Consider the following 25,853-nt stretch of genomic DNA (forward strand, 5'->3'; position numbering starts at 1 on the left):
GGTTCAAAGGAAAACAATGATTTTTTTTTTTTTTTAAAAGACAGCCGAATAGTAGATAATAATTTAATTTACTTACTCACTCATGTAGTTTGGAGCTTTACGTTTTGTTTTGCGCAGTTTTGTTTTTTTTTCTGATTGGCACTACAATGTCTATGGAGTTTGGTTATCAGCGTCTCAAACATTTCCCGGGAACACATACACAAGGTATTTATTTATTTATAATAAAAATATACTAAATGAGTAAAATAAAACAAAAAACGAAACAATATTTATACTAAAAGTGCACAAAAAGACAATTGAAAGATTAAAAAAACCACACAAAATGACAAAAAAAAAAACGGACATTACAGAAAAATTCACCAAACAACAAAATATAAAAGTGAGTTAAAAAAAAACAACAAACACATTTATCATGTTCATGTCTCATAGAATTAAACCAGGGAAATTGCACACGCTGTTTTATTTTGCACCCGCAAATAAACCCCTTTATAACACTACAGAGTACAGAGTATGTACACCTCTTTGTACATCCAACCTTCAAACACATACTCATTTGGACATAATTAACTCAACTTAAGCTCCCACATGAATGCATACTTCTGACGGGCACTGTACTAGTTTAGATTAATGACCAATCAGAGCATTGACAGGAAACAACAAAAGACTTGTTTTCTAATGTTTTCCTTTTGTGTGTTTTGTGATGATGTTTTGTGTATTTGAAGTCATTTTATTGCTTTTTTAAATATTTCTGTGTATATTTGTAGCCGTCTTGTGAGTTTTTTGAGTATTATCTTGTATTTTTGTCATCCTTTTGTGTAGTTTTACTGGTTTGTTTTGTGTATTTTTTTGTCATGTTTTTAACACATTTTGATGTATTTTATGTCATCACTGTGGGATGTTGATCATGGTTCCTGGGAACCTGCAGTTGGCAGCCCTCTGTGATTAATAAAGTATACATTACTTATTTTTGCCATCTTTTTGTGTATTTTTACTGTTTTGTGTACTTTTCTAACATTTTGTGTGTGTGTTATGAGACATTTTGTGTAACTCCTTTTTCATTTAGTATATTTTTTCTGTGTATTTGCAGTTTTCTGCTTAATTTTGTGTCTTTTCGTTGTGTTTTTACTCTTTTTTTTTTTTGTACTTTTCTGTCATTTTCATTTTTTTTAAAGGCGTTTTGCTTTTGTTGTCATTTTGTTTGTTTTGCATTTATTTATGTGAATATTTTGAACAGTCTTGTGTGTTTTTGAGATATTTTTCTAGTCCCTTTGTGTATTTTTACTGTTTTGTGTACTTTTTTGTCATTTTGTGTGTTTTTGGTGGCTTTTTGTCTATCTCCTTTTTCATTTTGTGTTTTTGTTGTAGTTTAATGTGTCATTTTGTGTTTTTTTCTCACCTTTTGTCGTTGTTTTCTCCGTTTTTCTTATATTTCTGTGTGTATGTGTAACTGTGAGTAGTTGTGTGTATTTTTCTGTGGTTTTGTGTACTTATTGGATGGCTGCAGTGACCCCTGGGCCTCTTGATCTAAAACAGGCAGGACAGAGGCTCTCTAGGGCTGAATAGGAGGAGTGTAACACATACACATTGTGTAACAACGTAACACACAGAGCACTAATGGTCACATGACACCAGAACAGGATCAATGTTTGACTTTAATCTGTGTTTTTCTTCTTGTTTTCTGACAGTTCTCCCTGATTGGTTCTCGCTCCACCAGCACAAATGATCCTCCATCATCCCTCCTTCCTCCTCCATCATGTCTCCATCCTCTGAGGTGAAGGTGTTGGATCCGCCCCCCCCCCCTCAGAGTTCTTCCTCTCTGAGTAAATCACAGTTTGTGGAGCGTGTGCGTCGCAGTAACCAGGCGTGCCAGCAGGGGGACTTTTCATTGGCTATCCAGCTCTACAGTGAGGTGCTGACCCCCACAACTACATCCTGTACAGCAATCGCTCAGCAGCCTACATCAGAGTGGGCCGCTATAGCCCCGCCCTCAATGACGCCATCAAACTCGACTCATCAACCCTAAGTGGCCCAAGGTAGGAGCTAACCCCTCCCCCCCATTTATTTTATAGATCTGAGTCACTGAATTGATCTGATTCATGACTCATTTGAATTTCCACCATGGCCAGTGTTTTTACACTTTTGTGTTTATTCATCATTTAAGTATTTGGTTCTTTTTTTTCTTTTTATTCACTGAATTTTGTTATATTTTAATTTAGTTTAATTTAATTTAAGTCCGTTACCTCGTCCTATAAGGGGATCATTTGTTATTGGTGGTTAATGGTGATTATTGCTCATTAATTGAGGTTGATGGTGATTAATGGTGGTTCATGGTAGTTAATGGTGTGTAACTATTTTGGATCAGGTGACTCCTGTTAAATCCAATCTATCTACACAAAAAGAAGCGTTCCCATGGATTAATGAAGATATCCTAATTCTTAAGTCTGTGTCAAAAGACTGAACGTTTGTGGAAATCCACAAACCTTGAGGTTCACAGGCTTTTTCTCAGGGATCTTGTGTCATCTCACAATGAAATGGTTGTGAACACCAGATCTGTTTATATCCATCAACTGGTAACACTGAACAAGAAAAATCCCAAAGTGTTGTTTGACACGATAAAGTCTCTCGTATGTCCTGCTGCTCCAGTTACCCCTGTTTATTTTGTGGATGTTTTAGTGATAAAATGAAGATATTAAGGACCGTGTGGTACCTCTGCTGTCTCTGAGCCTGTCTCCAGCTTGTGGTCCTCATTTAGGACCGTGACATTTGCCAATATTTCTGCTCTGGTGACTAAGATGAAGCCCTCCTCTTGTTCATCTGACGTCCTTCCTTGTAGGCTCTTTCAAAAAGTGTTTGAGGTAATTGGCCCTGGTGTTACCAAAATGGTTAACCTCTCTCTGTCTACTGGTGTGTTTCTAAATGTTTTCAAACATGCCATAGTGGAGCCACTACTTAGAAAAGCAGCTTTATACCCCACGGACTGCAATAGTTTCAGGCCTTTTTCTAAACTCCCGTTCCTGTCTAAGATCTTTGAGAAGGTGGTCTGTGACCAGCTGACATTTTTACTGGATCAAAGTAACGTCCATGAGACGTTTCAGTTTGATTTCTGTAAAAAACACTCTACGGAAACGTCCTTACTGAAAGTGTCCAGTGATGTCATGATGTCTGCTGATTCTGGAAAATGCACTGTTCTGGTTCTCTTGGATCTGTCCTCAGCCTTCTACACCGTTGACCATCAGGTCCTGCTGAGAAGATTGAGGGATCAAGTAGGACTGACAGGGTCAGTTCTACAGTGGTTCTTCTCTTATTTATCTGGGCATAGCTTTAGTGTGACAGCTAACCAAATGAGGTCTGAGTCAGCGGATTTGTTGTGTGGAGTCCCTCAAGGCTCCGTTTTGGGTCCTGTCTTTTTTTTGTTGTATTTGACCCCCTTGAGAAAGATCGTCCAAAGGTTCATTGATGTTTCTTACCACGTATTTGCTGATGACATCCAGCTTTACTGCTCCTTTAAGCCATCTGAGATGCAGAAGCTAAACTCTTTACTCCATTGTTTAGTGGAAATAAAACGATGACTCAGCGACAACTCTCTGCAGCTTAATGCAGACAAAACAAAAACACTGATTATTGCCCCGATGACTCAATTCCAGGGTTTAAACAGTACTTGGGTGACGTAGGCCAGTCTGCTAAACCAAGCCTTAGAAACTTAGGCGTTATCTTTGACAAAGACCTATATTAGTGCAGCACTGTGAACATCTGATGAGGAACTGCTTCTTTCAACTAAGGAAAATATCTAAACTCAGGAAAATGGTGTCACAGAATGATTTGGAGCTCATCATTCATGCTTTTGTGTTTTCACGTTTAGGTTATTGTAATAGTTTATTCACATGTCTGAACAAGAAGGAGCTGTCACGTCTGCAACTAGTACAAAACTCTGCAGTGAGAATTCTGACCCGTACTAATAGGAGGACTCATATCTCCTGTTCTAAAAGAACTTCATTGGCTGCCAGTGTCTTATAGGATACATTTTGGGTTCTGGCCTGTTCGTGGGCTAGGGTGGGGGGGGGTTTGCCCCTCACGGGGGTTTGGCCCGGGGGCTCGCCCTTGGGGGTTCCCTGTGGTGGTGCCCTTGGGGTCCGGCGGGCCGGGCCGGTCCTGGCGGGTGTCTTCCGGGGAGGGTGGTGCGGGCCGTGCCCTACCATGCCTGTGGGTGCGGCGCCCTGTGAGCCGGGCTCTGCAGTGTGGCTGGGCCCTTGGGTGGGGGGAGCTTTCTGGGGTTCATCGCGTGGGTGGCATCAAGGAAAGGCAATCTGGCGCTCTCTGGGGTGCCTGGTCGGTGTGCCTGGGGGCCGACGGGGCAACATGTAGCATCCACTTGGTGCCCTCGGCGACTATGGGCGTGGTCGCTGTCCCTGGGGGCGCTGCTCTTGGTGCTGCTCCCGTTCCGGGTCCCTGCTGGCTCTGGGCCCGCTGGCGAGTGCCCGCTGGCTGCCCGTTTGGCGCGGCTCTGGCCATGTGCTGGGCGTGGGCCTTGGCTCCTCTGCTGAGGGCTCTCTGGACCCTCCCCTCGGGGGTTGTGTGCTTGGATGTGGGTGGGTGGGTGGGGGATGCTGGCAGGATGCACTAGGTGCTCCGCAACTTGGGGCTTCCTCGGATGTGTGTGGCTCCCTCTCGGCCTAGGATCTCTGGGGGGTTGCTCGGCCCCCACTCTTTCTGCCGGCCTGGCTGCATCTGCGGGCCCGGGGCAGTTCCTGGGTTTGCGGTAACGGTTCTTGCACATATACTGGTATACGATGCACTGGCACGCCTTGGGATTTGGGCTAAAACTCATACTGGGCTTAACTTTAGACACGTTAATCCCAAATACCTGCTTTAGGTACTACCACTCACTCATTCCCCCTGTCCACAGCCACCACCATTATAGCTAAGCTTCACACTTGTCACTATAGTGGCTTGATTACACAACATAATAAGCACAATATATTCTACAACTTCACATCTCACCCTCACTGTAAAACAATCTATTCTTCCTCACCCTTTCTATTTCCTACCTTGAGGCTCTCCTCCCTGCTCCCTTTCCCCTCCCCCTCCACTTAGGTGTAACACTGCTCTCCCTTTTTATATCCTCCCTATAATAAAAGATTTCTTACCCTTCCTTAGGGAGGGCTGGTGATGGTCACAATTAAGCAGTAAAATAAATCAATTTATTTTATTGCAAAAACAAAACATGCATTGCTCTCATAGTGATTGCACTTCTTGTAGTGTTGACCTTTGACAGTATGTGCAGACAAGTTTTTTAATATTCGAAATATTGAATATAACAAATAAATTTTTTAGATTTAGATTTTTTTATTTATGTTTTTATTTCAAACATGAAAACAGAATATCATAACAACGAAAACATGAAGATTCTCAAGATATATTCACATTTCAGTTTACAATTTATATTACCGAAGTAGAACTACATACTTGTTTAATCCTATCCATAAATCCCTTTTTTTTTTGGTAATTAACGAGATTCTCACCGGAGGTGTAAAGACGACTGAAATATCAAATACTGAAAGTTACTTGATTGAAATTGTTCTCAAATACAAGTAAAACATCTCATGCATAAACTTAAAAAGTTAGAGACCAAATGTTGCACAATTGTATCTTCATTTATTTTCCACAAAGGCATCTGTACAAAACAGCTGCTATTGCAATAAACTTTATATTCTCCATTACTAAGATCACTTTCAGTTCATTTTAATGCAGATAATTCAAATCCATAACAGCTTTTATCACTAATTCACTGATTTTACACAATCCAGTGATTATTATAGAGTACATTTATTAAAATATTTAATAATTGTGTAAACTTGGAGAACCCAAGCATGGAGCAGCTGGCAGAGACCCCCACAGCTGAGCTCAGGACTCCTCATCATAAAATTTCAAGGAAAGCACCTCTGAGCTTTCCAACACCTGACTACTCTAAGGTAAAGTCCAGGGTTCAATTCCCCAAAGGCCGCTACAAGCCTCCAAAGACCCAAAGGAAAGCACGTCTTAGCTTTCCAACACCTGACTACTCTAAGGTGGAGCCCAGGGTTAAATTCCCCAGAGCCCAAAAACAAAGCACCTTTGAGTTTTCCGACACCGGATTACTCGAAGGTAAAGTGCAGGGTTAAATTCCCAGACCAATACAGGGGTCCCTCCTTGAGCGGGCGTTGTCTCTTTGGACGTTCGTCAGAAAGAACGTCCATAAACATTTGCAACGTTTGAGACCAAAGTGATTTTCGAATATTGTCAACTTTTATCACTAATTCACTGATTTCTCACAATCCAGTGATTATTATATAGTACATTTATTGACATATTTAATGATCGTGGGAAACTTGGAGAACCCAAGCATGGAGCAGCTGGCAGAGAACACCCCAGAGACCCCCACAGCTGAGCTCAGGACTCCTCCTCATCATCATAAAGTTTCCAGGAAAGCACGTCTTAGCTTTCCCACACCGGACTACTCTAAGGTAAAGCCCAGGGTTCAATTCCCCAGAGGCCAGTACAAGCCTCCAGAGCCCAAAAACAAAGCACCTTTGAGTTTTCCGACACCGGATTACTCGAAGGTAAAGTGCAGGGTTAAATTCCCAGACCAATACAAGCCTCCAAAAAGACAACGCCCGCTCAGGGAGGGGTCCCTCCCTGAGCGGGCGTTGTCTCTTTGGACGTTCGTCAGAAAGAACGTACATAAACATTTGCAACGTTTGAGACTAAAGTGATTTTCGAAAATTGTCAACTTTTATCACTAATTCACTGATTTCTCACAATCCAGTGATTATTATATAGTACATTTGACATATTTAATAATCGTGGGAAACTTGGAGAACCCAAGCATGGAGCAGCTGGCAGAGAACACCCCAGAGACCCCCACAGCTGAGCTCAGGACTCCTCATCATCATCATAAAGTTTCCAGGAAAGCACGTCTTAGCTTTCCCACACCGGACTACTCTAAGGTAAAGCCCAGGGTTCAATTCCCCAGAGGCCAGTACAAGCCTCCAGAGCCCAAAAACAAAGCACCTTTGAGTTTTCCGACACCGGATTACTCGAAGGTATAGTGCAGGGTTAAATTCCCAGACCAATACAAGCCTCCAAAGAGACAACGCCCGCTCAGGGAGGGGTCCCTCAGCCCCCTTTACCCATTGAATCTCCTGCTAACTTGGTGAGGAAAGTCTTGGAGCACACAGCAGATGGGTGCTCCTCTTCAGACATCAGTAGCCCTCAGCAGGCTATCACTCTCGTCGATCAGCTACAGGTATCAGTTTTTCTCAAGGCAGAATTGCAAATTTGTGTCAACTTCATGTTGGAGTGCACAGACATGTACAGAAAATTTCTCTCAAACAAAAAACTCTTGGAAGCAGCCAGAAAAATAAAAAGTAGACCTTCACATCTTTGGTGAGTACAACAAAGTTATACTATGTGATCATTTTGATATTTTTTAGTTTTTATCCGAGCTTTGTTGAGTTTTGAAAAGTGTCCTCCTTTTTGGTGTTATGGAAATGGCCACCCTAGTTCCAACACCAGATTACTCGAAGGTGAAGTGCAGGGTTCAATTCCTCAAAGGCGAGTACAAGCCTCCAAAGAGACAACGCCCGCTTAGGGAGGGGTTCCTCAGCCCCCAGGCCCCTTTACCCTTTGAATCTCCTGCTGACTTGGTGAGGAAAGTCTTGGAGCACACAGCAGATGGATCCTCCTCTTCAGACATCAGTAGCCCTCAGCAGGCCATCACTCTCTTCTATCAGCTACAATGTAAGACATTTCATGTCAGTTAAACTTGCAAATGGAAGTTCACCTGCTGCCTTAAAAACACATGTTAACTAAACTTGAGGTTTATCTTTGTTTCAACTCTGAAATTAAAGTTTAAAAAGTTGATTGTACTACATTGTTGTAGCTGACACGACTTTGTTTTAGAAGTTGTCAAAGTTGATATAACATTTTATCACTTGTCTCAACTTAATAATTTGAGTTAAAACAAAAAATCATTACACATTATCTGTATAACAAAACTGTTAATTACTTGTTTTAAATTAATAATGCGAGTTAAAACAAAAATATATACTTCACCAATACAAGGACTTTCCTTAGCATTATTACAACTTACAGTTTTGAGTTTTAAAAAGTTTATACACCTTCCTATTTCAAGTTAAGAGGATTTAAATTTCTTATTTGTTATAACATATGGTACATGATAGAACACAGAATACTTGCATTTGTCCAAAAATACATTCATTTGTAAAACATCAAACTTTGGGTTGTACAATAACCCAAACAGGTAGCAGCTTCATTAAAACCTCAATATAAAGACAAATGATAAATATTGAGACAATATTTAAGTGGTTTATTTCTTAGTCCATGGACTGTGCTCATGATGACTTTCTGAAGGAACTCAAAGGTGTACCTCATATTTCGCAGGGTGCTCAAGATTAAGGCAGTAGAAGGCTCCCAGTAGCATGGCAAAGCCAGTAGGCACATCTCTGATGTCATGTAGGATGATCGTTTCCTCTGCTGCCATAGCCACATTAAAGACTTCCACAGGAAATGCACCTGGCAGAGGGCCTTCATGTCCAATCAGCAGTCCAACTTCCATCCCTGCCATTATCACGTCGAGGGTTTCGCCATGAACCTGAAGATTGGATTTGAAATGAATGAGCATTATGATGAAAATTACATTATTAATCTGCGTACCCTTCTTTTCTTTGGTTATTCCATTTTAAAACCAAATCAGAACAAACAAACGTAATTTTTTTTTAACTTTTTTAAAAACCAAACCAGCGTTTTTTTTAAAAAAAAAAAAAAAAAAAAAAAATCCGTTTGTGTGATATTTGGGTATTTACAGGGAAATTAGAGCAAGCGTTTAACTCCACTGCTCCTGGTTTCCTTCCCCAGGGGCCTCATATACAAAAGGTATGCACGCCCAAAAATGTGCATATGTCAAAGTCCACGGCAAAATCCTGATGTTCAGATAGTGGAGTGAGCGTGGAAATATGCGGTCTTTCATGTCAAGTCCTGAGGTGGCGTATGTACGTTTCTACACAGTTGATGTTTCACACATGAACCTCTGAGCTCTGTTGTCCTGTATCATTTACACATTTCTAGTAAGTCATAGTTTGTTTTTTTCTTTTTCTTTGTGTAATCTGAGTCAATGTTGTTCACTACCTGTCAAACACAACTCACTTGAAGCTTTGTGAGCTGGGATCTCCTGCAGGTGATCAGACATTCTCTGAGTAACAGACACATCTGAACACTAACGCTTTCAGTCCAGCCATCATTAGCAGCCTCGCACACACTCCAACAAACTGTGACCGACAGGTCCGGTGGGTGCATGCCTGTTAGTGTGTCGTGGGCAGGATCGTACCGGTTGGAGGGTTGGCAATTGACGTATTGCGAAAAGGACTTAAATTATAGAGGCTTTAATATCATAACAATTTCCACTGAGTCACATTTACCTGTTACACATCCATCCACAGCCTGTATGATGATGAGATGGAAACAGATACAAACATTAGGCCTGATGTGTGCGATGAGAACGTCATATTTTGCAATTATTATTAGTAGTAGCAGCATTTTCCCTCTTAATTCGTTTTCCACCTCTTAACACACAGACACTGTCGGTCTAATGTTTTAAAACATTTAAAAACTTTTTTGTTACTGGTGGTGAGAGCGCAGCTTTGTCTGATGACGCCGAGGGGAATCCCAGTGATGATCTCATTTCAATATGATTTACATATGTAAATGTGGGCATGAACAGGGAGGGGACACGTGTGCTCACATCCACGCTGATTCAGATGTTCAAACGATAGGTGCGTGGATCCAGTCGTACTCAGATTTAAACATCTGAATTTTTATGAGCGTACTCCTGTCTCTGGATTGAGACGTACGCTTTTTTCACGCCATTTTATATGCAAGTCTTTGTACATGAGGACCTAGGTCCTGGACCACGGTCCTCAATCCAGAGACAGGCGTACACTCGTAAAAATTCAGATTTTTTAAATCGGTTCGTAGGACTGGATCCACGCACCAATCTTTTGAACATCTGAATCAGCGAGGATGGGAGGGCACATATTTACATATGCAAATCATATTTAAATTAGATCAGCACCGGGGATTCCCCTCAGCTTGACAAGAAAAGGCTGCGCTCTCACCACCACACAAGAAATAAAATATATTTTTTAAACATTATTAGACCAACAGAAGTGTGAGACAGAAATTATTCAACAGTGAAGATACTGGAAAAAAATAAACGTTAATATAGACACACAGTCCGCTGAATTCTTAACTGAGGGTGTGTTAAGAAGTGGGAAGTTGATGAAGGAAGAGACGGAAAATGCTGCAATATACTGATAAACGCACATCAGGCTTAATGTCTTTGTCTCCATCTGATCATAAAACAGGCTGTGAATGTGTAACAGGTAAATGTGACTCAGTGGAAAGCGCTTTGGTATAAAAGCCTCTATAAGTGAATCCCATTTCCTAATACATCGCCAAACCCGCCGCCTCCTGGTACGATCACCCTGCGACACAAACACATGGGCACCACACCGGTCGGTTGGTCGCGGTGATCATTCTGTTGGAGCGTGTGTGGTTGCTAATGATGACTGGGCTGAAAGCGTTGAGGTGTTAGACTGTTACTCAGAGGTCAGCTGATCACCTGTAGGAGAGGCCAGCGCACAGCTCTGACAGGTAGTGAATGACATTGACTCAGATTAGACGTTTTAAAAAAAAAAATGTTCAGCAGAGTGAATATCTGTCTGTCGGTCCTCTCTGTGTGGTGATCTTAAAACATGAAGTTCTTGTCTTAGGTTCCCCATAAATATCGAAATACCCCAAAAAAAAGATTACATTTTAAAACAGAAAAATGCTGCTTGCTTGGTTTGTAATGCGTTTCTGTTTTGGTTTTAAGTCAGTAAAACTAAATAATCTGTTTATCTGTTATGTTGATTTGGTTTTAAAACTGAATAAGCAAAGAACAAAGGGTACACAAATTATTATCGAGTGATTCTTATGTAAAATTATTATTGCTTTTGATATGATAATAACACTCATGAACATGATAAATGTGCCTTAGCCACATTTAAAACCAAATCTAAAGAGTGTACTATAAACTGTGTGACTGCAGTGTCTTACATCACAAATCTTGACGACCTTGGAGGAATCATCTGAAAGGTAGTGAGGGAGACCAAGTATGGCAGCTGTTCTTTGGTTTTGGTTTGTGTCCTACAAAAGCAAGTAATAGTAGGTGAATACAACACACAAACTAGAATCCTAATCTTAGTACTCTTTGTTAGGAAATATTTATCTACACAGTACTTACCTCCTTTTAAGACAATCCAGAATCTTGCTCAGGGCCAACTTCCTGCCCGATGCAGCAGCTGCTTTGTACAGTTGTAGGAGACTGGGCACCAAGGCATCGAGTCCACCCAGAAAGGTCTCCAGCAGGTCTTTGGTGACAACTCTGTGATTAACTGAAGCAGATAGACAACAAAAAATGGACATTTAACTGTATCCTTGTTCCTCAAATTAGTCTTGAAATGAGCAAAGTATTTGTTAATACTACTTGGCTGTGAGTATGTACACAAATCACAGCATAACTTGGTCAGAATTTTGTGATCTTTTTTTTTTTTTTACATGTGCTCTCAAATGGATTTTAAGTTCCACTTGGGTTTGAAATGTGTTCAAACAGTCTTCATGAATACAGACAAGGCCTGAACACCTCTGATGATGTCTGCGATCCTCTTTATAATGTTGGAGTATTCTTCCTTGCACATTAGAGGAGAATGCACAAAACTTACATTTCCACTTCATGCGCTGGACACTTGTTGATTTCTGTGAATAGAAAAAACAAAAAAAATATTGCTTGTTTAAAATAATGAAGACAAAGTACTTATATATTTATTTCCTAAACTTAAGTTGTTGAATCTTTCCAAAGGTGAAAATGGTTGCACTTGCAAATAGGGATATATTGATTTTGCAAACAACAATAATTAAAATGTATTTAATGTATTCTGCCCCCGCCACCACAGCTGGGTAGATAAACAACAGGGCCCTAGAAAACTCAGATTCAGAAGATCCGCTTAGTCTTTAGTCAGGAAACACTGTAAACTGAAAATACAACTACATATTAGTATTTTCATCAACGGAAAATGCCACCATATAAAAAGTCCGCTAGCTTGATGCTAATGTCTATGGGAAAATGTATGTATATGCTAATGCTAACATTTACCGCGATTGGCTGTGATTTATATAACACACCGTTTGTTTAGCTTTCACAAAACAACAGTCTTAAGAGTGTTATCAAACGGTACACTTAAACATAGTCACAAAAATATGTTTTTTCAAGCCTTATCTTATCTTAGAAACTAGTAGGCCGTAGGCTTTTCAAGATGGCGATTTTCAACTACTACGGCAACAGGGTTAGGACAAAACATAAAAACTTACTTAGACACGTTCCGAACAGGAAATAACAGTGACTTTAACTTACAATGTATTACATAGTGAAAAACCTTAATGGCACATGTAAAAACGAATATTACGGTCACATTTATACACTACACCAGTTAGTCATATATATTTAACATTTTACACGTTTTAACAAAGGTGGTGGATTAAATTTGTCCACCATAGCAGGTGTGGATGGGTGTTAACGTTACCCCATCAACGGTGTTGGGAACGTTACTTTAAAAAAGGGATTAGTTATAGTTACTCACTACTTGTTCAAAAAAGTAACTGCGTTAGTAACTAAATTACTCTATAATAAAAGTAACTCATTACCAAGGAAAGTAACTATTTGCGTTACTATTGAAAAAAAAAAAAAAAAAAAAAGTTGCTCTGTGTCAAAGAATTCACATTTTTTAGATGCGTGTATCGTGAGGTGCTTCATTAAATTTGAGTTGCTTACAACAGACGTGGACAAAGTCTTCACTCCTGGATATAATGAACACTTCACATACACGTTCTTGCCTTTGACCACAATTAATTTAAAGTAGTGTTTGTATCGTCACCTTAAAAATGTCATCTTCTCATCAGACTGCTCCACGGTCACCATCTCTGCTGCGTCATCCAATCTGCTGTGTGTGTGTGTGTCGTGTGCTGGCACGTCGCCTTAGCCAATCATAATCACTCACCTTGTTTTTAACCCGCCTCCTCTTGCTGGCACATGTGTAAAAACACTGGCTCTGATTGGCTACCATGAAACATGACGCAGCCTAAGCCAATCATAATCGCTCACCTTGTTTTGAACCCACCTCCTCACAACAGTCGAGTCAGAAGCCGGGGATGCTTTCGGATAACATTTTATTTAATCAATGCATGTGACGCACCGCATTTAACGTTCAGTAACGATAACGGCGTAAAAATTAATTAGTGAGATTACCCCGTTACTGAAAAACTAACGCCGTTACTTTAAACGCCGTTATTCCAAACACTGCTCATCAATGCGACAAATTAAGCTTTTCCAGGCTATCAATAAGCACAACTTACATAGTTACTGTTTTTACGTTACAGCAACTACGATTAATGGAAAAATAGTCCAATAATTAAAATAAATAGATTATTAAACTCACTTTGCTCTACTCTGAAACACTATCAGTTTCCCTCCAGAAGAAAAGCCAGGTGTTGTATTGCTCCGCCTCCATGAACAGGCCATTGTTTGAAATAGTCTCGTTGCGCCGGTGGAAGTAGTCCCTTCTTGTTTATTATCAAAAAAATTGTATATTTTGGAATGCATTTTTTTGTGCCAAAATCGATTTGCTGTGACTTTTTAGTTAAAATGTCTTCCTTAAACCAAGGTAAGGTTGAAGCATGGGAATAATCATTTAAACACTGTGAATATTGCTGCACTTGTGTGACCGAGCTGCAAACACGTACAGATACAGACAGGCATTCATGTGGTTATCAGAGCCAGGCAAATAGATTTAATGACATATATGAGAAAAAATAAAAACATAGAAAAAAAGAGAGAGTCCGTAAGAGCGAAAGGAAACATAATTAAATTAATAGAGATAAATAAATAACGATAAAGGGTTGAGAGGGAAACATTAACATTGTTCAGACATATATGTGTATATATAACATTATTTAGTTTCACAGCTTTTTTGTTTGTTACATATTTTATGGTATTAAAATATAGATATATTTCATTTTCAAAATTATGTCTGTTTGGTTTGTTTTGCAACCATTTTGCTTTATGGATTTGCACGCTAGAATAGCCACTGAATTCACATTCACGCAGGGAATTACTGAGACACATCACTACCGATGACTTACAAAACCCAAGTTCAATCAACACATACACATCAGTCAAAATTATAAGATAGTCAACATAATGAGTAACTGTAAGGCCGTTTGTGATGATGTCATCAACAGGGTTTGTGTCACCTCAGTGAAACTTTGGACTCGTTGGTAAAAAGTTTCCTCCTGACGAAGAAGGAGTTACGCCGCCTGAAGAAGCAGCACAGAGCAGACCTGGGTTGTCTTGACCCCACACGGTAAAAAGTGACCTTTAAAATATGAACACTGTGCCGTCTTGGTGGTTTTAACCCGTTTCCTGTTTGTTTCCTGGTGGCTTTAACCTGTTTCCTGTTTGTTTCCTGGTGGTTTTAACCTGTTTCCTGTTTGTTTCCTGGTGGTTTTAACCTGTTTCCTGTTTGTTTCCTGGTGGTTCTAACCTGCTTCCCATTTGTTTCCTGTTTTAACCTGCTTCTCGTTTGTTTCCTGGTGGTTCTAACCTGTTTCCTGTTTGTTTCCTGCTGGTTTTAACGTGTTTCCTGTTTGTTTCCTGGTGGTTTTAACCCGTTTCCTGTTTGTTTCCTGGTGGTTTTAACCTGTTTCCCGTTTGTTTCCTGGTGGTTTTAACCTCCCTCCTGTTTGTTTCCTGGTGGTTCTAACCTGCTTCCCATTTGTTTCCTGTTTTAACCTGCTTCTCGTTTGTTTCCTGGTGGTTCTAACCTGCTTCCCATTTGTTTCCTGTTTTAACCTGTTTCCTGTTTGTTTCCTGGTGGTTTTAACCTGTTTCCTGGTGGTTCTAACCTGTTTCCTGTTTGTTTCCTGGTGGTTTTAACCTGTTTCCTGTTTGTTTCTTGGTGGGTTTAACCTGTTTCCTGTTTGTTTCCTGGTGGTTCTAACCTGCTTCCCATTTGTTTCCTGTTTTAATCTTTTTCTCTTTTGTTTCCTGGTGGTTTTAACCTGTTTCCTGTTTGTTTCCTGGTGGTTTTAACCTGTTTCCTGTTTGTTTCCTGGTGGTTCTAACCTGCTTCCCATTTGTTTCCTGTTTTAACCTGCTTCTCGTTTGTTTCCTGGTGGTTTTCAGGACATTGAAGGCACAGATCTACTACTCTGTGTATCTCATGAGGAAGCTGAAGAAGTATCAGGAGCAGCTCTGTGAGACTCCGCCCCCCTCCTTCCCTGTTCAGCCCGTGTGCTCGTCCACTCCACGAACCCCCCCACAGGTACCATCCTCCCCAACATTTATCAATATAGCACCAGATAAATTGGGGGGGGGGGTCACAGAATCAACATTCATGTCAGCATTTAGAATAATGAGCAATCAGAGCATTAACAGGAAACAACAAAGGGTTTCTGCGTTTTTGTTGTCGTTTTGTGTATTATTGTTGTGACTTTATGTGTTTTTGGAATAGTTTTATGTATTTTTTTTGTTGTTTTGTTTGTCTTTCTTGTCATTTTGTGTTTTATTGTTCTAGTTTTATGTGTTTTTGGAGTCAATTTGTGTCTTTTTGTTGGTTCTTTAGAATCAAATTGTAAATTTCTGTTTTTATTTTGTGTGTTTTTGGAATATTTGTGTTTATTTTTCTGTCATTTTGTCTATTTTTGTTGTTATTTTGTATATTTATAATAATTTTTGGGGTTTTTTTGAAAAATGTTGTCTATTTTTCTGTCATTTTGTTTAATTTTGTTTTTATTTTGTATGTTTATAGTAATTTTTTGTGTGTTTTTTAAATTGTGTGTTTTTTTACATCATTTAGTCTAATTTTATTGTTTTTTTGTATATTTTATAGTAATTTCTTGTGTGTTTTTAGATTTTTTTTGGGGGACCATATAAAATGATTCTGTGGCCATGAGTTGCCCACGTCTGACCAACAATAAACTATTGTTTATGATGCGTTTGATTGTCCCATGATGACAGATTCTAACACACATATTTAATGAGCTGATTGTCTTCATTCCCACAGTTTCCAGCTGTTAGCACGTTAGCAATGAGGCAAGCTGCAGCAAAGCTTTGGTTAGACTCTGATCCTGGAGGGCAGCAGTTCTGCACGTGTTAAATAATAACTCCCACCTGAGTGTAATGATCGGCTCAGGTGTGTTAGAGCAGGGATTCACAAAAGCAAGCAGGACTGCAACCCTCGAGGACCAGAGTCAAAGCAGGAAAGGAATCGGATGTTTTGATTCCAGTCAGTGATGTAACATCATGGTGATAGGACCCAGTGCAATTTTTTTTTTTTTTGTGCCCCCACCCTAAACACAAGTACATGCACACACACGCTTGGACACACATAGGCACAGCAAGTGAAAACTTCCTTCTATAAAATCTTAAAGCGTCTGTACTGTTTTATTTATTATTTGCAACTTAACGCCACATTTTTCACAAATGTGTTTTTGTCAACTATCCAAAATCTATGAAAGAGAACAGGTGAACGACATAGTATGTAATAGATCAAATCAAATACAGAAAATGTAAATGTCTGGTGTAAACGCAGCATTACGGTGCCTGGAACCTGGTGCACCATCAATAGTTACGCCTGTGATTCCAGTCTCACATGTTTGATATTTGTCTTTTAGAAGCAGTCAGTCCAGCTGCTTCCCTGGTCCTGTACCCAGCACCACCAGGACCACCACCAGAACCAGAACCAGTAGCAGTAGCAGCAGCAGTAGCAGGAGGAGGAGGATCATACCTGGAGAGAGGAGGAGCTCCAAAGTTCAATCGCAAGTGAGTCAGCATTAAAAAATGTGTCTGAATGAGCGTGTTCTTCTCAGGTGTTTATCAGTCATGAACCCAACGTTAATGAAAAAGCAACATTTCTTATCCATTGGAAGTCTAAATGTGACTGTAACATGTGTTGGCTCCGCCCTCAGGACGGGATCGTCTCTCCAGAACTAGACACTAGCTTCATTAGATCAGAGAGCAGCCCCCTCCCCCCTACTCCTGTCCACCAGATGGCGACAGAGAGGTGAGACCAGCAACATACATGTATTTTATTATTATTACGTGATGAAAACATGGAGAGATATTCTCTTTTACTTTGAAAGGACTGCTTTCAATCTAAAGCTGACTACATCCTTTTGTCCACAATCCTTACATTGAAATAAATAAAACAAAAAAATACAAAATCAAAAGAAGAAATAAGTAAAGAAATTAGGGATTTGATATTATCACCATCCTTTGGTACCAATTCAATAAATATCAGGGTTCTGATTTATTGTGATTCTACGGAAGCAGATTAGGGCCAAATTTGATGATGAAAATAATTTTGGGCAAATCAACATTAAAGTTGAAAAAACGAAATTAAAGTTGAAAAGATGAAATTCAATTTGAAATTTCAAAAACGAACTCAAAATACAACATGGTGATAAAAGTCAAAGGTTTGCTAATAAAGTTTAAATAATTATTCTCTTCATCAAAGTTGGCCTTAATCCACTTCTATACAGTTCAATAATAACAATTATTGAAACTCACTGAGACATTTTTTTACAGACCACGGGAACATAAACGACACTGCATGTAGGGTTAGAAAAAAATAAATAAATATATTGATATTTATTATCTTTACACAAAATAAAATTGTGATATATACATGAATCAATATTTTTCCCCCTCTCTTATTAAAAAACCTGTTTATTTTCTTATTAAAATCTATGGAGGAATTAGTAATAAATAAATAAGTCCCCTTCAAAATAAAAGCAGTCTTTTAATGTGGATATGGTGTTGTTTTGGACTTCCTGTGATTGCTGAGTCATGGTTTTGTCCTCCAGTGTCCGATTGTTCCGCTGTGATTCCATTGAGTCCATCTCTGCTGAGGAAAGCTCCAGGAATCCTCCGTCTGTTTTTCACCCGCCCACAAACGCCAGAACGGCTCAGCAGGAGAAAAGTGGGAGGAGCCGCAGCCTCTACTGCTCGTCACCGCAGCGTGTCACATGCAGCAGCATCAGCAGCATCAGCAGCAGTAAGAACAGTCATTTCCCCTTTAACGACCCTCATTTATCACCCGTTCCTACGCTACATCTGGGCCGTAGCACCACACTTTGGGCCCTGGGTACTAACCCTCTTCTTGGGCCCCTACTGTAAGTTATGTGCACTTGTGTCTGATTCCAGGGATGAGATCCAATGTTCAGCCTCCTGCTCTGATGTCCAGATCCACTCAGACCTCAGCAGCAGTGGAGAGGAGCAGCCGGACGCCACAGCACCGTGAGAACCTTCTTTATTCAACCAGTTCAGAGTTCTCAGTGAGAGAAACGTCTCTGATTTATATCAACTAAACAGCTTCCTCACATTCACATCAGGGAAAGGAAACCAGGAGAGACACTGGTTATGATGAACATGGCAAAAATCATCATGAAATCTGGTGAAAAGAGGTTAAAAGTGACAATAATGGGTCAACATATAAACATTAGGTGTAAAAGTGGTAGAAAGGGTTTATAAGTGCTGAACATGTCTGGAAAGTGGAAAAAATGTGTAGAAAAGACATTAAAATGTGATGTAGAAGTGTCAGAAATGGGAGTAATGTAGCAAATATAAATTAAAAGGAGCAAAAATATGGAAAGAAAAAGTGATGAAAATAGGTTAAAATATGGTGAGTTTGGTGAAGTTACAGAAAAATGATAAAAATAAGCAAAAATGGGCTGAAATTGTTCAAAAGATATTCACACACACACACTTTCTTCTGACTGAGCACTCACTGAATGGAACTCCTAACCTGCTTTATGATTGGCAGACTGTTGCAGAGACTCCACCCCTCATCGGGTCAGACCAGTGAAGAGCCAACACAACCGTGCTCTTTTTCTACGCCAGTTTCTGCCAGGGTGTCCACCTCAAAAACTGTAAGTACACACACACACACACAATATACAAAATAACTCCACAAACACACAAAACAACAAAAAGACTCAAAATAATATGAAAAACACAGAAATGGATTGGAAAAATACACAAAGGAACAAAAAATGTAACAAAACAATAAATAATTAATCCAGAAATACACAGAATGATGTTATGACTTCACAAACACAACAGACACACAAACCATTAAAAAAATGACTCCAAATATGCAAAAAACAAAAACACACTATCTGATTGGTTGTTATTCTAATGACTGTAGATCATGTGACCCTCAGATCAGATACGATCAGTTTTGTGGATCGCTGCGTTTTGTTATTTTTGTAGTTGTTGAGTTTGTTTTTGGAACAATTTTGTAAATTGTTGTTGATCTTTTGTATATTTTTCTGTAATTTTCTATCTTTTTTGGAGTTCCTCTGTATTTATGTTTGTTTTTTATTTGTAATGAGTCATTTTGTGTATTTATTTATTTATTTATTTATTTCATTTTAATTTTGTGTGTTTTTGGAGTATTTTGTTTACTGTTGCTGTAGAAAAAGGTTTGTTTACAAGTCCCTCCCTCACATTTAGATTAAAATAATAGTGGCTGATGATCTGGATGTTCCCCACCCTGCACACAATGAGACGCTCAGAAGATTAATAAATAAATAAATAAATAAATGAATAAATAAAGTGTGCAGTGACTTTCCTGTGATGTTTCTACTTTACTCCAAACGTCTCAGGCTGCATGTGATGCTCTGAATAAATGGCTGTGAAACACAAATCTTTTTTCTAAAGCGGTGTTTCTCAAATCTTAAACAACTGTATTTCTATACTTTCACTTTGTGAAATATAAATCTAGTTCAACTAAAATATATATATATATATATATATATATATATATATATATGAGCTTAAACATGATCAGAAACTTATTCCAGAAAAAAATGTCTATGGGTTTGCCAGAAATTCTAAATATGAAAATGTGGTCATGATCCACTAAATACTGTTTATTTCACGTCTTTACAAAGTGAGATTGTTTAAAATGTGTGTTATCAATCATTATGATCTATAGATGTTTTTAAATAGTTTTCTAAGTTAAATGTTGAAGTGGGACAAAGGGTTTGAGAACCACTGATCTAAACCAATAACAGACTGTGTTGTGTTCCTCTCAGGTCGATGGCTGATGGATCTTTGAACAGATGGACTTGGTTCTCGTCCATCCCAGCCGCTCCCTTCAGGATGTCAATGACACGCACAAAGGTCTCTTGGGCTCCAACTGTGATCCTCCTGACAAAATGTATGAGATCATATTTGCCCACGTGCCAGTCAATGACCTGAGCATCAGTCAGATGATCAAACTTTGTAGGATGCCCTGCACGTATGGCTTGGATGAGCAATGCCATGTCATCTTTAATATATGAGAACACCCCAGCAGAGAGGGCAGACTTAAAGAGTGCATACTTTGCATGGTGATCCGTCCGTATTGCAGCATCAAACCTTTTGATCCAGTGGAAGATGTCCAGCCGGACCATCATTCCACACTCGGCCCACTCTCTGAAGAGCTGCTCCAGGGACGACACACCATGCACACGACAGCAGCCGCGGTCCACATACATCAACTCAGGAGGTGCTTCCCCTGCTCGCTTGTACCTGGTCATGAGACCGTCAGCCATCGGCCTGATTTTGTCCAGAGACTCTTCGCAAGTGAGGACCGACATGAGGATCTGACCGAGTTCATTGGCCACGTTGGTGCACCAGTCCGCAGTGCCCTTTCCCTCGCCAGCGAGTTTCTTGCAGATCTGTTGATAAAAAAAAAAGGGAGTCAACAAGTTAGTGTAGAATATAGCATAAGAAAAATAAAATGATCAGATGTATGTTTTAAAGCTTCCTTTTTTACAATTAAACAAAATCTTTCTGTAATAATCTTTTTTCTACAATTATTTTCATAATGACAATATTGTTTTGTATCCCAGTATTTATTATTATATTATATGAAGAACTGTTGTGGCATATGGACCAAAAGCCAGTTTTTCCACACCACGGTAGGCTAAGCAAGGAGGGATATAACAGTGATGACACGCACGCCAAACAATTGCACAGAGTTGAGAGGTTTATTGTTCCAGATGGCGTTGGAGACATAGGCACTTACTGTAGTAGCATGCATTGGTTGCCTTACAGATTTTTGATGGATTACAGGATGATGCAGTCAACAGAAAGTAGCTCTCCCAAGCTCACTCAACCAGCATGATGCAAGCCAAACAAAAAACACCCCCAGGTGAGCGCACGTACTAATAGAAACTACTCCCACAGTGCCACACCCAATCAACATGATGCAGAAGCGTGAATACTCTGAGTGCATGCACAATACCCATTCACATGCATGAACCTCATTTATAAACAGGTGAGAAACAACCAAACTCTGTACAGCTCCTACAAGCACATTGAGACATTTTTTTATATATCTATAAGGATAAATTAAACTGCTTTTCTCATACTTACGGAATTTGTTGGTGTAAAAAGTGCTGTAAGCCACAGTCTTTGCTCTGCGACATAGACAAAAAATGCATTATTGCTATCTGTCCCCAAAGTGTGTCTTGGAATGGGGAAAATTAGTTTCAAGGCTTATCTGCTTTTAAATAATTTTAAAAGTACATTGATGGTGTAGGAGGAAGATGCACAAGGTTGTAGATGTTTTGAGTAATGACTTTTTACTCTGTGATCATTGATATTTTGATCTGTGTTTTACAATAATCTGTTACTTTGTTGAAGCGTGCTGCTTCTGCCTGTCTTGGCCAGGACACTCTTGTACAGTAGATTCTTAATCTCAATTAGGTTTTTCCTGACACTAAAACATTTAAATAAAACATGTTACTGTGTCAAAGTTACCTTCCTGGTGGAGTCATATTTGAGGACTTTGCCAAAAGTGGACATGATCTGAGTGCGGTAGTCCTCGATGTTCTCTACTTCAGAAATGAGGAAGGCTTTCCTCAGCAGCTTAGGTGACGGCAGTTCCCTTCTTGTTGGTGGACGCTGAAACTGATGGCTGAGTGTTCCTGGAGGCAGAGGTGGATGTTAATATTACACACAGATACAGAGACATACAAATATATAAACATTGTTTCTTTAGACTAAACTGTAGCAGTATGTCACTAAAGTAAGTATTCATTTATTCTCTCCTGCTCACTTGTAGTGTTTTCAGAGATCCAGCAGAGGTCGCACATTCATGTTACATTATGGCCTCCTGTTGTATTTATTTTCACCTGACTAAGGACAGCAGGTGAAAAATCTATATTTGTTTGTATGTCTAATATGACTTACTTATGATCCCACCAGGTTTGTTGAGCTGGCTAAGGAGGGTGGTGTAGAGGTCTTTTCTGTGCAGGTAATCCTCACAGTGGCTCTCCTGGACCTGCCTCCAGACCTTGGCCATGGTGTTGTTCGCAGTGCGATCCCTCATTAACCGAATGATCTGCTTGTCCACCGCGCGCCTGAGATGACAGCACACAATCATGTGATTGTATGCTGTTTTGTTGTTTTTATGTGAATTCAAAGTATTTGGAAATAAATTAGACACTTACATCCGTGTTAAAACTGCTGGGAACATGGCTTGATGAGCTGGACTGAGCTGTTTGATAATGGCTGCATCCCATGCCAAAAAGCGACCAATAGAAAGTGTTGCTGACTCCTTGGCAGCTTTCCGGCATTCATTACAGGCCAGGACCTCTGTCAGCATAGAGTACCAGCCAGACATCTCACAGATATGTCTCACTGTTTTAGAATAGCCACAGCGGTAAAGAAAAGCCTTGCTGTCACCTTGTGCAGGGCAATCCGTCCTGGGACAGCGAAGGCTGTAACCCCACACACCGACAGGTCTCCAAAAGAACAAACGGCTGCGAAAAAAGCAGTCTGCTGAGGGCACTCCACCCTCCACCACTCCGGGACTCTCAGGGGGATGAAACCACATCCTATCATCCTTGAGGACCATCCTTTTCCTGACCTTTCCATGTGTGTCCTCGTAAGACATTATCTTCTGGAAAAGCCCTGAATCCTCTTTCAGCCACTTGATGTCTGCACTGGGAAGCCCATGGAGGTCAGACTCCCACATTTTATGCCAGCCCTCAAATGACACCTGGTGTTTTAACAAAGAAAAAACCTTCATGAACCAAACAGAGCTGTGCTTACATTAAACTGTATTGTATTGTACTGTAATGTATTACTTCAGATTGAGCAACTTGTGTTGCAGGGGACACAGTGCCTTCACTTGGCTCTGAATCTGCAACTGTCACTTCACCACCAGGAGCTGAAAGAGGTGCCTTCAAAAGATTAGAGTATTAGTATAAACATGTATGTTGATAGGATTGGTGTGATTGATCTATGAACTATGTCCTTACTGGTGATGGTGAAATGGGGTCTCTCTTTGAGGGGTCTGGTTGAGCGGTCTGTAGACAGTCTGGCTGAGCCTCTTTCTCAACAGCAGCTGGAAGAAAATGAGGGACAAGATTATGAAGCCACTAATCCATATCCAGGCAGTAATTAAAAAATATGAGCTTCAACCATCTTCAAATGTTTTTTTAGGTTGTGTTTTTCCAAACAGATGTACAGTTTCATTTATATTATATTTGAAATTCTACACACATTTTAAAACATCAATCAATAAAAAAAGGATTTACTTTCATAAGTAGCGAGAGCTTCAACCAGCAAAGCATCATCTGTCCAAGAGTCGTCAGCTTTGGAGACTGAGGAGCTGGAGGAAGCTGTAACTGCAGGAGGTGCCACTTTCTGTGATGATGCTGTTGCTGCAGCCGGAGTCACTTTCTGGAGAGATTTCTGTAAAGTACAGTTTGTTACACTAAACAGTCACAGTGTCAGACCTGGCTCAGTGTGTGTATGTATGAATATAGACTGTATATATTATTTAATCAAAATGATCAATTTATGCACACCTTCAATGTAAATACTGTAAAACTCTACCTCGTGTAAATCATCCTATATGTCAAACATCTTTATTACCAAGTTACTTCAGCATCTTTTGCACTACTCACCACTGTACTATTATATCATTTAGTCTTGTACATTTTGGTCTTTGCTTGTTTTGTGTTTAATGTTGATATGTAATGTCATACCTTTGTTCATAGAGAGCATGGTTTACTGATGTAAATTACTTGTGTGTGTGTGTGTGTGTGTGTGTGAGCACAATGAAGCTGATTTTGATTCTGATTAAGTATAGTCTTAAATCTTATCTTATAAAAGGCACTCTGCTTATTAGTTACGTCACCTTAACCTACCTCTTTCTCTTTTTTCTCTTTGTTGACGATGTACAACCTGAAGCGCTTCATGGTCTTTGTGCTGATGTCGTCCTCCTTCATCACCAGCCACTGACGCACAGAGCAGAAAGCCTCCTGGGACATCTTCCTCTCATGATCACTTCCAGCTTGAGGGTCAGCTTGAAGGCACTTGTGGAGGCTGTACCACTGCCACATTTCCTGAAAGGTGAAGGACTTGAAGCGACCCTGGCCATAAATGGCTCTGTCCACATTCACCTCCAGGTGACAGGAGACTTGGGGGATTCATTTAACAAATTGGAGCAGGTAATCCTTCACCCAATCATTATTTTGTCCTCTCCCGCCTGGTTCCTGGCTCTCTTTTATGTGACGGTCTACTAGACTACAGCATACAGAACATGACAATTAATTCAAGAAAAACAAAGTATACCAAGTATTTGATTCTCTTTAGTGAAAAACACTTACAATTTAACGTATCCCACGTCATTTTCTACCAGACACTTAATAGTTTTGCCACAATATTTCCCAAATGGGATTATGTGCTGCCCCAGATACTGCTTCTCTGATGGTGTTGGTGTGAAAATCTGGCATCTTTTTTTTGGCTGAAATGTTAGACAATAGATTGGTTAATACTGTACGTAGGCAGGAACTTCTAGTGCACAGCGCATGGTCAGGTGGAAACATAACTTTATGGATATGTGTCAGGGCTTGTGTGATAGTAATGCAAAGGTATGACCTTCCTCACAAGCTGTATTGGGATCCCTCAGTCGAGTGTCCTTGTTTGAATCAGACGGTCTCAATGACTGGCATGTCTTAGTCTCCTTTGTTGGTTTCAGTATACACTGCTGCCTGTCGTGTGGCACACTTGTGTCCAGAATGCACAGGACAGACAACAGTGGATCCAACCCTGGTCTCTTAACGGAAGCTGAAAAACATTAAACTTTCAAATGATTTTCAGATTCAGAATCATAATCATCCCAGTAGAGCAATTAGAAAGTCAAAGAGCAGCATATAAAGAAAAGAAATTAAGAGAATAATAATAATAATAGTAAATTAAGACAACACTAGTAATATTAATAATAATAATAATAATAATAATAATACACACCCACGCAGAACAACATGGATGTGAGGTAAACTCAACAACAAATGAACGATAAAGTGAGAAACAAATGAAAAACAACACCATTAATAAATGATAAACAACACTAGCAGCAATAATATTAATACACACCAAGAATTACAGACTACATTTTTCACATTTGTCAGGCATAGTTTTTCACATGTTCATACCATCATGTCTTTGTGCTGTACATAATGTAAATAAACATGTACATGTTATAACCTTGCACACAATCCATGTGTATACATAAATGTTATAACTATACAATTCATTTGAATACATGCATGTTATTACCTCACACACAAGCTATCTGTACAAGCATGTTTATTACCATAACCCATCCATTCAATGTGCACCAAAAAGCTGATTGTGA

At 39.7% G+C, this 25,853-nt stretch overlaps 2 protein-coding genes and 2 long non-coding RNA genes across 4 annotated transcripts; 1 reads left to right on the forward strand and 3 right to left on the reverse strand.

Annotated features, from left to right (window-relative positions):
* Positions 1-6,380: 6,380 nt before the first annotated feature.
* LOC114460733 (uncharacterized) lies at positions 6,381-18,689 on the forward strand. Its single transcript, XM_028442641.1, has 7 exons — positions 6,381-6,596; positions 14,389-14,510; positions 15,399-15,470; positions 16,822-16,969; positions 17,116-17,210; positions 18,013-18,203; positions 18,353-18,689. The coding sequence occupies exons 1-7, from the start codon at positions 6,381-6,383 to the stop codon at positions 18,514-18,516; spliced, it is 1,008 nt and encodes a 335-aa protein (XP_028298442.1). The 3' UTR covers positions 18,517-18,689.
* A 1,975-nt stretch (positions 18,690-20,664) lies between these two features.
* On the reverse strand, positions 20,665-22,826 carry LOC114460734 (uncharacterized). Its single transcript, XM_028442642.1, has 5 exons — positions 22,654-22,826; positions 22,394-22,563; positions 21,962-22,128; positions 21,575-21,618; positions 20,665-20,874 (listed from the first exon to the last, which is right to left on the reverse strand). Exons 1-5 carry the CDS (start codon positions 22,824-22,826, stop codon positions 20,730-20,732), a joined length of 699 nt encoding a protein of 232 aa, XP_028298443.1. The 3' UTR covers positions 20,665-20,729.
* Positions 22,827-23,071: 245 nt separating this feature from the next.
* On the reverse strand, positions 23,072-23,517 carry LOC114460730 (uncharacterized). Its single transcript, XR_003673729.1, has 3 exons — positions 23,467-23,517; positions 23,293-23,388; positions 23,072-23,204 (listed from the first exon to the last, which is right to left on the reverse strand). It is a non-coding gene; the product is annotated as an uncharacterized LOC114460730 (long non-coding RNA).
* Positions 23,518-24,366: 849 nt separating this feature from the next.
* LOC114460745 (uncharacterized) lies at positions 24,367-25,277 on the reverse strand. Its single transcript, XR_003673730.1, has 3 exons — positions 25,094-25,277; positions 24,823-24,959; positions 24,367-24,739 (listed from the first exon to the last, which is right to left on the reverse strand). It is a non-coding gene; the product is annotated as an uncharacterized LOC114460745 (long non-coding RNA).
* Between the last annotated feature and the right edge of the window lie 576 nt (positions 25,278-25,853).

The sequence above is a fragment of the Gouania willdenowi genome, unplaced genomic scaffold, assembly GCF_900634775.1.
Source record: "Gouania willdenowi unplaced genomic scaffold, fGouWil2.1 scaffold_62_arrow_ctg1, whole genome shotgun sequence".
NCBI classification, from domain to species: domain Eukaryota; kingdom Metazoa; phylum Chordata; class Actinopteri; order Blenniiformes; family Gobiesocidae; genus Gouania; species Gouania willdenowi.